Genomic DNA, 14,847 nt, shown 5'->3' with positions numbered 1-14,847 from the left:
CAAATCATTCACGGGCCTGCCTGGAGTGGACCGAGGGATAAATAGATGGGGAGAAATAAAGTAAAGGGGCAATCTCTGGAAAATCAATTCTGACCTTCAGCTTGTTTGGAGTGGAGGGCAAACAGAAGGATTGCTCGAACATCGAGCACTTTCATAAAGAAATATTTGGTCACAGCAAACGTTGTGAGCTGGCATAAATGTAAGCTACAGGTTGTTTCTTTTTACCTAGCTGATTTTAAGTTGTTTTAAGCACTGTTTACACTAATACGTTAAAACAGCATTTTAGAATAAAACAATCTACATTCAAACTGCCGTTTCACCTAGTTTGTCTGAAAAGATCTACGTCCACACTACACCACTGAAAACGAACATCACATGACCACACATGCACACTCTGGCATGCACTGCAGCATATGCGGACATCTAAGCTCCAGTCTGCAGATACTTTGAGCACAACACCACAGATGAGAGCAAGGCACATCAGTTCAGTAACGATGTTTTGTTGAATTTCATCTCACTGTAGTTGTTGAGCATGATATTTAATTCATCTTGTCTCTATCTAACAACTTTTTAGTTTTTGAATCTATAACTTGTTTTCAGATAACGCGTTTTGGCTGAGCGCAAAGATAAGTTATAAGATAACTATAACTGACTATAAAATTTCAAAGACACTTTGAAAGTATATACCAACTTACACTAACCCTAACCCCAGCCTAACAGTCTACTTATAATCTAATGAGAATTAGTTGCAATGTATCTTAAATTTGACAAATGGACTATCAAAAAAAAGTGTGACCAAGATGTTTATAATGAAAGTCCATCAGCTGTTTGGATCTTATTTGTAAGGTTTTCCAGCTAAATGGTTAAAATAGTTGTATAATGGGGAGTAAACAGTGACAGATTTTTCATTTTTGGGTGAACGATCCCTTTAATGAATAAGCCAGTTAGGATCATCCTCCACATGGCCAGGCTCTTATTGTTTGTATCCTCTGGTTCTTATCTGAAATCTCTGCTGCTAGCTTTCTGCTCTCTCCCCGCTGGAAGCCTTGCTGCAGTGTCAATCATCAACAGGCTGGTCATTCAACAGCTGCGTTTCTGAAGAAGAATGCACACATGCTCTTGTCCTCTCCCATGTTCCTGTTGCGTAATAATTTATTTCACGATACTGACAAGAACCAGAGCCTTTTTTTCTCCACAAAGACCTACTGCTTGCAGAAAGCAGTCCATCGTATCCAATCTGTCTGCAATTTGAGAATGAGAATGAGGATTGATTGATAGTAAGGGCAATTTTTGCGGGGCACATTTTTTAAGCTAAGTGTGGGGGAAGAAATCACAATTATTGGGAGATAAAAGAGGAAAAAAATGACTAGTCTTGTTTGAAAATGGTTTCTGTGCAAAATCCATTTAAAGATTTTTTTTTTTTTTTTGCCTAAACCCTACCAACCCAATGTACTAGTTTCTGGTTGATTAAAGCAAAGGCTAAAACTCATTCAATATTCTGGGCTTATCGGCTACAAGCACTCCCGGCTCTCAACACTGATTAATTGTTCCGCTGCTCCTATAAACCTTGACACACATATCCATGATAATCCACCTGAAACTCTGAAAAATCTGACTGCTTTTAGTCTGTGTGTGTGTGTGTTAAAATAATAACTCCATGAACGTTGTGCAGTGACTATTCCAACACCATTTACCAAAGTAAGACCTGATGGAAGTTGACATTGCGTGGAGAGCTTTTTAAAATTCATAGGTGTTAGCCAGGTATGTTTAATTGTTTGTGCATTAAATGAATCCGGGCATGTGATTAGCTTGCTGTCCTTGCCACTTCTGATTTTGTATTTTGAATTATGCACATAGGAAAACAAATGATGTTGGCTTTATATCGATACATGTCATTTGTTTGTGACCGCTGTGGTCTAAAAGGCAAATGAGCCAAAAAATACGGGCGCACAGTGAATGTCGGCACTTCTTGTGCTATTCAAACTATATCAAAAAGCTAATTCAAGCACATTTTGGTGACCCAGTTTATTTCTGATTCAATAAGCCATGTGTTTAGCAAAAGTTCATTAGCATTGAAGTGCAAACCTTCTGTGTTAATATTAATTGCTGTCATTTGCATTTACAGATATAATCTAATCAGATTTCAAAGTTAAAACTATACCTTTTATGCTAATAATGTTTTCATGTTTTGCAGGACTCTCCGGTAACCCTGCTGATATAGAAAAGCGGCATACATCGTTTGGTAAAAACTTTATCCCCCCGAAGAAGCCCAAGACTTTTCTGCAGTTGGTATGGGAGGCCCTGCAGGATGTCACTCTTATTATTCTGGAGGTGGCAGCCATTATTTCTCTCGCCCTGTCCTTCTACCACCCGCCAGAGGGAGACAACGCCGGTAAGTAGCCATCAGAATTTAAACTATCAGTATGTACAGTGCCTATAGTGAAAATCTATATCTTTACTCGCATTGCACTCTGCTTTCAAAAGACCTTCAGGATAAAGTTGTAGAAAGGCACATGCTAGGAGAAGGCTACAAAATCATTACAAAGGCTGGGAAAGTTATTTGGAATGTGATTTGGGAGCCACTTCAAGATGTCACACTTATTATTTTGGAGGTGGCAGCAATTATTGCTCAAGCCCTAGACTTTTACCACATGCCAGAACATTGCTATACCAGTAAGTAGCTTCCTGAATTTAAACTATCAGTTTACAGTGCCTATAGAAAATCATAATGTCCTGTGAAAATCTACATGTTTACTTGTATAACACCTTTCAAAAGACCTTCAGAATAAAGTTGTAGAAAGGCACAGGTTAGGAGGCTACAAAAACATTACAAATGCTGGAAAGGTTGTTTGGAATGTGTTTGATTTCAGGCTGTGTGACAAATGAGGTAAATATTTCAAAAGGCTATGATGATTTTGTATAGGCACTGTACATTTGAAATGGCGTATACCCCAAACTATTGGAGTATACTATTGGATTTCTTCTTGTATAGTAGTCTTTCATTGGGTTTAGGTAGCTTTGGAGAATAAGCTCTAACTATCTTCAGTCTTTAATGTTCAGATAACAGTTTCATGTTTTTCATTTTGATTCTGAGTTTATTAGTAACTCAACATTTTGACGTCTTATGTTTTAATAATAGCCCCATTTGGGACTTTTGTTCATAAGCACAGCTCTGAATACTGGATAACTTGAATCTGGCTGTGACTGAGGACTGTTCCTATTACCCATATGGCTCAAGCAACAAGGATGACCTTAGACTGTCAACAAGTTCTCAAGGAGGAAATTGGGTCAATGAAGTGTAAATCTGTGGTAAAACATGTTGCTGGCATGAGGAAGCTTATGAAGATGAGACGCTGATATATCATGAGTGCGCAGCTGCACTTAATGCCCTCTAAGCGTTTTACAAATTAAATGAAAGCTAGCCATATGATTTTGTTAGCTCAGATTGCTAGTTTTGAGGGGAACCATTCTCTGCATCTGTGCATGTCATTAAGAAAAAAAGCTCTTGTAGTAATAATCTTTAGTTGACATCTGATAATACACTTCATGTTTTGTTTTTTGTTTTTTCAGTTCTCAGATTACGTATGTCTTGGGTATTGGGTGTAGCTAACATTTAACTACACCCCTTTAACTTTCAGTTTTGGAAACAAACAGATATGAGGTGTCTGTTAGGCTGTAATAACTCTTCTGAAACTCTTTTCTTGAATGAAATGCCCACTTTACTACATCCAATCAGATCACAGTAGAAAAAACAAGCCACACCCACTGTTTTCTCATTTAGTATTCTGTTTCTCTGGGGACTGCATCACTCTGAGGCGCCGCAGTGGACAAAAGTCAAGTGAACACAGAGAGACCCAATGTACTCACGAGAGAGACCAAGTGCTGGTGCGCGAGAGAGGCCGGGAGACTTATTAAAGTTACTATCATTACTTAATTAATGACATGTCAATTCAGCTTCTTGCACTGAATATAGAGCAATTATTTTACCTTTTTATTAATTTTGAGCACTTATCATTGTGTCCTGATGTAGAAATGGGATAATCCTATCAGACAAGATTTTTTTATTTGCATTTTTAAATAATCTGTACAATATAATGCCTTGGGGACACAAATGCCACCAAATAGCAGGAATGACCCAATTACAAATGCTCTGGTGATACAAATTTCTCACCCGAGTAATAAATAGCATTTTAAAGTCCGCAAAACTGCTCAAGCTGTCTTAAATAAAGTGCAAATTATTACTTCACAAACATTACTGTTGTATAAACAAAATGTGCCATCATTACATTAAAAAGAACCCATGGAAACAAATTAGTAAACATTGCAGTATTAGTAATAGTAAATAATAATAGTAACTAGTCTCGTGATCTCTTTCGCAGGCCAGCACTCACTCGCAGCACTCACATCTCGCGCGTCAATATTTGTTCTCTCTCACGAGCATTTGGTCTCTCTCGCGCACATACTCTGGCTCTGTGTTTGCTTGACTTTTGTCCACTCCAGCGCATCATACATCACAATACAAAAAATGTATTTGTTGCAGCTTCCGGTTCATGTAAACATTAAAGAACATGTTTAGTTTAAATTAAGCAGATACAGATTTTTAGCACAGATTAATGATTTATTTCTTTTTTTCTATGTTTGTATGCTATTTCAGCCTGTGGCGAAGTGGGAGGTGTAGAGGATGAAGGTGAAGCCCAAGCAGGTTGGATTGAAGGTGCTGCCATCTTGTTCTCTGTTATTATTGTGGTGCTGGTGACGGCCTTTAATGACTGGAGCAAGGAAAAACAGTTCCGTGGGCTGCAGAGCCGCATTGAGCAGGAGCAAAAGTTCACAGTGATCCGCAAAGGTCAGGTCATCCAGATCCCGGTGGCTGAAATCGTCGTGGGAGATATCGCACAAATCAAATACGGTGAGGGTTCACATCTGACAGCAGGAGAAATATTGCACAAACCTGCTGAATTAAAGGTGCAGTAGGTGATCTGCCAAAAAGCTAACCGCTTAGCATATTATCTGTGGACGATGGGGAGGGACTGTGATTCAAAGCCACACCCCCTGAAATCGCGAGCGTGCTCAACAGTCGACAGACAACCCATTAGTTCAGGTCATTCGCCAGTTGGTTAGTGCCAGCACCGTGCAGGAATTACATTTATTATAGTTTGCCACACTTACATGATATTTCAGAGCGAATATTCAGAGTAGCATGGTAAACAGTATAGGAAGGCTTTCATTGTTCAAAAATGACCCAATGTGAATATAAAAGCAACTTCAACTCAGTAAAGGAGGCTAGGCGGAATAGCGCTATTTACTGGTGTTTTGTTGTTAACCTAAATATAAATTTACATTATAGATGCTGTCAAAGGACCTAATGAAACTGAGAATAATCAAATCAATCTTTCACCAGGAGATTTCAGTCATTCATACGTATAAGTCATTCATAACAAAACACAATCTAACATAAAATAGTTTCAAAACAGAACATTACCTGTTTAACAGTAATACGTAAGCCATGGTGTCGTCCTTCCTCCATCGTGCTAAAGTAACTCCAATATTGATTCAGGTATTTAAAAGTTTCAATTCAGCATTTGATTTCTATCGGTCCGTCTCGTGACCGCGCGACCGCTTTAAGAGCGAATTATACCCGCAACTGACAGACAATTTTACCAGCTTAACGGAATTAAGGGAGATGATGGTCCGACTCTATTTAATTGGTTGAACATTTTTTTGTTTTATGCTTTACCCAGAATATAAAAATACACATAAACACATTTAGATCATTTACTGTAATCATTACTATTGGACTGTGAAGAGACTTTCAACCAGCACAACAAAAAAAATTTCTGAAGACAATCACCTACTGCACCTTTAACTCCACAGAGTGACGGATCTAGATGTGACACATCGCCATTTTCACTGATATCTGCCATATTTGTGTTTTATGAGAGCTCTGGCATTTATAAAGCGTGGTTTTCGCCCCAGAAGTCTTTAGTTTTTTTATATTAAACCTCAGAGGCGGGTTTCTCATTGAATTCACCAGCGGTTGTGATGGATCATTTGTGACTGCCAGTCTTCTCTGAGACACAAAGCTTGGCTCATGACTCATGCTTACCGGCTTGCGTGAGTCACTGTGCTGCTGCTCTTGGTGCCTGCGACGTGGGCGACGCGTGGGGTGTCCAAGAGGCACAGGAGAGATCCGTCGTCATGGTCGCCAAACCAGCTTCTGCTTCTCTCCACTCGCTAAATTGCTGAATGTGTCTTTCTCTCTGTCTGTTCCTCTCTCTATCTCTCTCAATGTCATCCTGCAGTTGTTTAATACCCCATGTTCTTTTCCATCAGGTGACCTTCTCCCCGCTGATGGTATCTTGATCCAGGGTAATGACTTGAAAATTGATGAAAGCTCCCTGACTGGGGAGTCCGATCAGGTCCGCAAATCTCTGGAAAAGGACCCCATGCTCCTTTCTGGTGAGATAGAGCGTCTAGATCCTCTTTAAACTACTGTAGCTTTCGCTGTAGCATGCAAGAGACCGCATTCTGAGATTAGAACTGGAAAGTATTACAATCTTATAAGTTGTTTAAAACAAGCAAATAAACAAACAAACAACAAACACAATCTTTTTTTTTCTCTCATTAAAGAGAAACTACACACACGCACCAATATGATAATATATTTTCATCCTGTTCTGGTAATATAAAAATGCATTAGAGAACGTTTTTTATTCAGGAGATATTTTAAGGGAATTTTTTTGAAATGGTGTCTTCTGGAACAATTTTAGAATATTTATCTTTGGTTAAACTAAAAGATATGTATTTGAATGTTTGTTAAAAAACTGATATAATTGTTATTTACTGTTTATTTAGAATAGGTTTTGCCATGAATATAGCTAATGCTGCTTAAATGTCATTAAAAAATAGATATATAAATACAATGCAATGCAATATAATACAATACAAAACAATACAATGTAATACAATGTGATACGATATTTAATGCAATAATATCTAAACATACAATATTTTTATTCTGGAAATAAGTTTTGGACCCAACTTCTAATGGTAAGGAATGAAGGCCTTAGTGTTTTTAGAAACACTGTTTCTTCTGTTTAAAGTGTTGTCATTTAGAAAGTAAGCAGCCATTTAGCACATGCTTTTGTTCAAAGAGACTTGCAGTACTCTATGGAAACTATCCCGCTGGAGCAGCCTTGGTGTTAAGTACTGTACTTTGCTCAAGCACACAATCTGCTTTTTAAGTTGTGGCGCATCAACCATCCGATCAAGACTTTCGTTTTAAGTGAGAATAGTCTATACTGCCTTGTATAAGCACTATTCATTTACAGGATATCTTTAAAGCTATCCTATAAATATAAAGATGTCCATTATTTTCTAAAGGCTTATTTGTATACTAAAGGTTGTTTGTAGTTATTGGCTACAGAATGTAACAAATTAGTGTCTATATTGTTAGCTACCAAGTTAAAAAATTACTTTTGAATGAATATATTAACTAAAATGACTAATTTGGTGGAAAGACAGTGGTTAAGAAAGCATCTGATCATAGTCATTTAGATGTTTTCACAACATCTGCAGTTTTATATTTCAATCGGTCTACAGGCTTTCATAGACAACCTAGCAATTCAGTGAACATATCTTTGCTTATTTGTTCACAAATTGGCAAAAGGTCTTACAGACAGCTCATTTTTATGTTTATGAAAATGCATGTTGTACGCAACATTCTGTTTGCTCACGGCATCCTGGACGCCAATATTTTTGGAAAGATGAATCACACTCTGGCCAACTGAGATTTTAGTAGGGAGATAAAGGATATTGATTTTTGAATAGTAATACAGCACACCATTGGTGTATAAATGCACTACTTGTGCTTTTCTTTTTGGATATAAAAGATTTTTAGTATCCAGTTGAATTTCGCTGGTAATCACTCTTAAGCTACTTTGAGCTTTTTATCTGTTGGCTATTTCACACTATTTTCAACATTTGTCTTTATTAAAATCAATGCATTTAATTATTAGAAACAAGTTTTTTAATAGCATCACATGGTAATATTGATAATAAACATGAAAACCACTTGTTGAGTTCAACTGGCTTTAAGTAAATCATAATCAGGTGGCGTGGTATGTGGAGTTTGCATGTTCTCCCTGTGTTTGCGTGGGTTTCCTCTGGATGCTCCGGTTTCCCCCACAGTCCAAAGACATTGGTGAATTAAATGATCTAGGTTGGGTGTAGTGTATGAGTGTGAATGCTAGAGTGTATGGCTGTTTCCTAGTAATGGGTTGCAGCTGTAAGGGCATCCGTTACATAAAACGTTTGCTGGAATAGTTGGCAGATCTTTCCACTGTATCGACCCCTTATAAAAAATGGATTAAGCCGAAGGAAAATGAATGTACGAATGAATGAATTAATCAAAATCGGGATTTAAAATAAACTTTACATAATGTTAATCATTGTATTTATGTTGATAGATAGAATATTTTGTTTATGCTTGTATTTGTATTTAGTTTTAGATCAAGAACTGTGGTTTAGAATTTGTTATTAAGAATAATCATTTTTGAATGAGTAATAAGTGTATTGACCTTAATTATAATGTTTTTTTTTTTGCCTTCATTCAGGAACTCATGTGATGGAAGGATCTGGCCGAATGGTGGTCTCAGCTGTGGGCCTGAATTCTCAGACTGGAATCATTTTCACCCTGTTAGGCGCCGGTGAGGATGAGGAGAAGAAGGTGAAGAAAGGTGAGAACTTAAAGCACTTTCATTCTCATTTAGATAACTCTCTCTTTGAGTGAGTAAACCAGTCTGCCTCTCTAGTTGGGAGGTTACCTGCCGTCAGCCAGCCACAGGTAAGAGCTATTTACCTGATTTGCTGAACTGTCTCCCTCCCCCAAAACGCCGGCTTTTCTGAAACCCTCTGCCATGGTTACAATTTGCCATTATTTTAGGCAATAATCACAGTTAGTGGAGAGATGTACAATGCCCCTTGAGTCACTTTCCATTGTACTAACTCTTTTATCTTATAAGTTTTAGTTTGATTTTGTGTTTTCTTTTTCTCCATTTTTTTCTCTGTTAGCTCATATGCTACAGTAAGTTTGGCTAGTTATTTCTAATGAGCCGAATGTATAAAAAAAAGTGATGCTACATTTCCAAATACAAAAGATGATCATGATAATTAAACTATCAAAGAAACCGGGATTCCAGATATTTTAGCATGAATTTTGTCTATGCTAAAGTGATCTGCGTGACCCACGATGCATGCCTTGCGCATTGCCGTGCATTTATACTTTTGCACGCTGTTTATGTTTCTCTGCAATAACACTTCCGAAACGCTAGCTAGCAGTGAGGTTTTTATATTCCTTTGTGACAATTTCTTCGCTGGTTTTTGGTTTTTTCTACTCTAGCTGTGTCCTACATGGCACACTATACACTATGCACTTAAACACTAAACAGCATAGTATATGTATAAAGTGGAACATTAATAGGTTTTTTTTTAAGAACAAATTGTAACCTTTTGTTTAATTTTGTTAAATTGTTTCCCAGGTGACGTTTGACAGTTGGCAAATTAGTGAAGTAAATGACCAAACTACCAAATAATACCTGCCATGAAGATAACCGCATTCACCATCGAGAGGCTGTAAAATCACTCTCATAGGAGAATTGTGCTTTCATAATCCAAAATAAATAAGGTAATCCATCATGTGCACCCGATAGCTCCGCCCCTACCGATACGTGAGCTAAGCTGCGTCGTTGAGTGCGTGAAGTTTGCACCAATCCACACTTAATTTTAGCGGTTGAATAAGTGCTGCATCCGGGTAATGAAAGTGCACTTATTATTTTTAGAGTTTTCAGTGTGAACGCACTAACAATATACTACAAAATGGCATAAAACCATAAAAAGTGCATAAGTATGTGATTTGGGACACACTTTCAACCTTAATGTACAAGTGGCTCAAACTCGCTCAATTTGAGGTGGGAACTGGTGGACATGCAACAACTTAAATCATAAGGTAACACAAAACAAAAGTTTCCATCTGGAGCTCCTTCACAGGACTCAACACTTTTAAATAATTTCTTAAGCAGGTTCGTCTGCTCTCAGTCCTGCCCACACTCGTCAACTCTACCAAGCTGACCAATCACAAAGCTTGTGCTGCGTTGTTGAGACGCGTAGTAAAGGCTGATTTATACTTCAAGTAACAAGCGCACGCATATGCTCTGGTGCAGCCTGCATGTGAATGCAGAGCCCTTGCCTTGATCGTCGCCGATGCTGATGCACACCTCTCAAAAAAAATGTAAGTACACCTCGCAACGATGCGTAAAGCAAGCTCTGTGATTGGTCGGCTTGGTATCGCTGACGAATGCGAGCGGGACCAAGAGCTGTGCAAACCTGTTGAAGCGAGTGTTTACAAGTGTCGAGTGCCAAGAAGGAGTTCTGGATAGAAAGTTTTGTTTTGTGTTTACCTTATGATTAAAGTAGTTGCACGTCCGCCAGTTTCCGCCTCAAAATGAGCGAGTTTGAGCTACTTCTATATTAAGGTAGCGTTCAGAATAAAACAAAACACCAGTGAAGAAAATTGACACCGAAGAACCTACTGCCAGCTAGCATTTTGGAAGTGTTATTGCAGACACAAACAGTACAAACAGCGGCAGAAGTATAAATGCACGACTTTATGCACGGCCATGCTTTACATTTTTTGAGATGGTGCGAGTCAGCATCGGCCACAACAACGGCTAGGCGACCACGCGTAGGCTGCACCAGAGCATACACGTGCGCTTGACACAGAAGTGTAAATCAGCCTTAGGTCATGCTAAGTTCAAGCTAGTTATTTCTAATGAGCCAAATGTATTTTAAAAAACGTGAATACTACACTTGCAAATACAAGAGATGATCATGATAATTAAACTGTCAAAGACACAGTGATTCCCGTTATTTTAGCATGAAGTTTGTCCCTTCTGCATGCACTGGCTTTCCTGGTCCTCCAGGGTACGTCAAAACCTGACAGCACTTGCTGTCAGCACTCACTGTATCTGTCATGTTCCTGTTTGTTGGATCAGCACCTAATTCAACAGCCTGACGGGTCCAAATGGTTTGTTGTTTCATTGCCCTTTAAGTCTAAACTTAATATTTTGATTCCTTCATTTGTGGTGTAATGACAGTTCAGCCATTGTCTGTTAGTTAAATAATTGCTGTAATTTTCCTTTCCCCCTCGTACTCAAAGAATATCTTTCTGTCGAATGTCAATCGAAAGAACTGTATTTCAGTTTCAGCCAAACCCTTTTGGCATTGCTATAGTTTGTGATGCAAGCACAGAAATGTGTGAAACCGCTAAATCCAAATGAGGTTTTGTCAGCTATATGCCACAGTCAAACACAATGACCGAGCCGTCAGTGTACCCTGCATAAAGACCCTCCAGTCCTTGTCTTTTCTTCTATAGATGACGCATCCAATCCCACATATACTCATGTAATGTAGTGTTATTTATCTAGTTTTTTATTCTTTTGTTGTTGTGTTTTCCTTCTTTTCTTCTTCTGTCTTTGGTTTATTTACTTTGAGCCATGTTATATCAGCCCTCCGCCCTCTCTCTCTCGTTTTAAACAGGTAAAAAACAAGGACCCCCTGAAAATCGCAACAAAGGTAACCTTACCCACTCCCTTTCCCCCCCTTCCCCCCTCCCCATTCAGCAGCAAGTCTCGGAGTCTCGTGTCAGTCCCACTCACTCACTCGCTCACTTTCTCTCTCTGTCTTTCACGCTGTTGCTTACCCCTTCCTGCTGAGCCCGGGGGAGCTTCTCGCCTCGCTTTACCTATCAAAGGGTGCAACTCTCACCTGCTGGAAACGGCACTAAGCAGCCAGAAGACTTATCCGCAGCTCCTCTTAACAATGAGTCACACCTAATTTAAGATTAAGAAATAGAATTCAGTAATAATGTTGTGCTATTATTCTTATTATTAAAGCATATTGAGATAAAGTACAAATGGGTACAATTGATCAAAAGTTAGTAACATTAATTATAATGGTAGTATAATTTATTGCCCTTGAAAGGAAAATTGTTATGGACAAGATGTTGCTGCAGACATACAATAAACAAACAGTAATGACAATTAAAATAATAATTGAATTCCATTAAAATCAAGATCAAAATAAACTCTTGAATAAACCAGGACTGGAGTAATAATGCTAAAAGTTCAGCTTCATTACTATTAAGTTCATTGCACACTGAGTCCGAAATGTTTGCACATTAAAAAATAAATAGTCTCATTTTGTTTCTGTTGAAAATGCCACTACTTTCCTGAATTTGAGGATAATACTTTTCAGATCATTGATAAGAAGGGGAACATTCCTTCCTTTTCATTACCGGATTGGATGGACACAATATTTCAATTTTTTTAGGGTGAGAATAAAGCATCACTACTAAAATGTACTGAATTAGTTTTCTCTTTTTAAAATTTCTTTATTATTATTATTATTTTTTTTCCAACAATTTAATTAATATCTATTTTACTATGTGTTACAAATTTTCCAAATACAAATTTGGAAAAACGCGAAGTAACATTTTGGGCACCAGTGTGCAAAGACCTAAAGTGTAAATGGCTATAAAATCTTGTGTTAACCAATGCATTTTTGCGCAGCTGAAAACAGTCAGTGCTTCTAAAAAGGAAGAGCACTCTGTGCTTTACATAAAACTCACACTCAGCACTTTGCAACGGCGTTCAAAAAAAAAAACAAAAAACACTTTTGGTGGTTGAAAACAACCAAATAAATGCTTCGATGGACACCCGCCCTTACTGTCTTAAACAGAAATGTCTAGTAGCGTGGGCAAGCAAACACTTTTAAATGTGATTTTTTTTTTTCATGCTTTATGCCATTCTTGAAATCTCAAGCAAGAGATGCGTCACTATCACTAAAGAAATACCATAGTCCAACTTAATTGACCAGTGTTTTAAGCTCAAAGATGGCAGTTTTTATACAAACTGGAGCTGTAATCATAAATCTCCAATGTACAAAACCTTCAAATGACAAACCTGGATATTATTTATTCTTGTAAGTAAACACATTGAAATGGACAACCTCTAATTATTATATCTCTGACATTTGCACTTTATCTACTAACATGTCTTTTAGTTGTTTATTTATTTATTTTATTTCTTAAAGCGAACTATCTCTGGCCGGGTCATCTGTGAACATTTGTACTGTGTTTCTGAGTGTGCCCACTCTGCCCTAACTGACCCCAACCCCTCCTCAGTCCCATTCCCTGTAGCGCTCGGGGACTGAGCATCTGCTCCAGACAGAACCGCTTATTTTGTCTGCGCAGATCTCCTTCCTTGAGCCCTTGGTCTCAAGCACATAGCACTTACACAAATTGGTATTGGTTTAACACTGCGGGAATGTGTAATCGGTGTCTTCACCAGGTCTTGCTTCATGATATGATCTTCTATGAAACTTTTCACAATCTAATCAATTCCTGATGGATCAGTCCAACTACTATTTTATTGAATATTCTGTTTCGTTTGGAAAATATATATCGAATGGGTAGTGAGTTGTGATCAAGGTCTCATATCGACTTCTGATTCGTTCATATGCAATTTTTGTACGTTCGTAGCTTTTATAGATGGTTTATGATATTAATGTAATGCTTAGGGGCGTGGCTTACGTGGGAGTTGCACCCTTGCAAAATGGACCGGCTGTGGATTGTTGTTTTTGTCCGTTTCTTTACTTTAGCTCTTTGTTTTTCTCACTGTTGCTTCTTTCTAGGGTGTGGCTCAGGACTTCATGCTGTCTTGTTCACTCTTCTCTTGGTCAACATTTTGACCTTTTTCTTTCTCCTTTACTGTCTATCTCTGGTACCGCACTCTCTCTTTTGGGAGAGGAAAAATAAACCAAAATCTATGATCTTTTTTGTCTTCCTCTTGGTCCTTGTTTTTCTCGTGGTGGTTGTATCTCTGGCTGTTTGGATTGTTTTGTTTTTTCTTTTTCTGTTTTTAAGTTGTTTGTAAATCACTCTTCTGTTCGTCGTGCGTGCCTCTGTTCGTGTTGTCAGTCAGACAGTCAGTCCGTCCATCAATCCCTGATTCATGTGTGGTCGTTCTGGTCAGCTCTGTCAGTTCTGGTCAGTTGTTTGTTGTGACTGGTGGTCAGGTAGGCTCTTGGATCGCTTCTCAAACTCAACCTCAAAGAACTTCACTATTACCTGTTGCACACCAGGTTCGAGATGATACATAGGCTACAGCGAAACGAAAATGACTTGGCCTCTTTGAATCTTTTAAAATGGACACTTAATGGAATTTGGCGGTAAGGGATCAATGTCTGTCCACGGCAAAGTGGCTAAATTGGATCTTCGACTCCATTAAGTTTCTATTTCAGTAGGAAATTGGGTAATATAATATGTCATTTTAGCCCTGCCAGTAGTGCAATTGAATTAAAACTCTCAAAGTTTCCAATGTTAACATAAAAAAATGCTTTGTTTTCTTGCTTTCTTTTTTTAAAATTAGCTGTTGGTTTGCATTAGTATTGTTCTTTTTATTCTTTTAATGTATAATTACCTTTACGTCCGTTTTGGTTTGGTGGTATAATATTGCAGAAGTTCAATAAGTAACGCTAAAAGTAAATTGAACAACTCCAGTAGTCATGATAGCACAGTAATAAAAGCCATAAAAGAAATTGAAATAGAAGCGGCAGTTATATTAGCCTTTAGCTGTTGGCTAATAAAAAAACATACAGAAAAAAGATTTCATCGCTAGTTAAATATAATTTATACACTACCTGACAAAAGTCTTGTGGTCGAACCAAATTGTAATAAATTGACTTCTTGTTGATCATTTGGAAAAGTGGCAGAATGTAGATTTTTTTAGA

At 37.9% G+C, this 14,847-nt stretch overlaps 1 protein-coding gene across 1 annotated transcript in view; it reads left to right on the top strand.

Annotated features, from left to right (window-relative positions):
* The window catches only part of atp2b4 (ATPase plasma membrane Ca2+ transporting 4), an 86,092-nt gene extending 76,961 nt beyond the window's left edge, over positions 1-9,131 (top strand). Inside the window, 4 exon segments of the mRNA NM_001077467.1 lie at positions 2,195-2,392; positions 4,655-4,909; positions 6,334-6,459; positions 8,616-9,131. Of these exon segments, the coding sequence (NP_001070935.1) occupies positions 2,195-2,392; positions 4,655-4,909; positions 6,334-6,459; positions 8,616-8,791 (755 nt within the window). The 3' untranslated portion in view covers positions 8,792-9,131.
* Positions 9,132-14,847: the final 5,716 nt, after the last annotated feature.

Source organism: Danio rerio, chromosome 11, assembly GCF_049306965.1.
Source record: "Danio rerio strain Tuebingen ecotype United States chromosome 11, GRCz12tu, whole genome shotgun sequence".
NCBI lineage: Eukaryota > Metazoa > Chordata > Actinopteri > Cypriniformes > Danionidae > Danio > Danio rerio.
The sequence above is the reverse complement of the archived record's forward strand: the minus strand, read 5'-3'. Positions and strand labels throughout refer to the sequence as shown.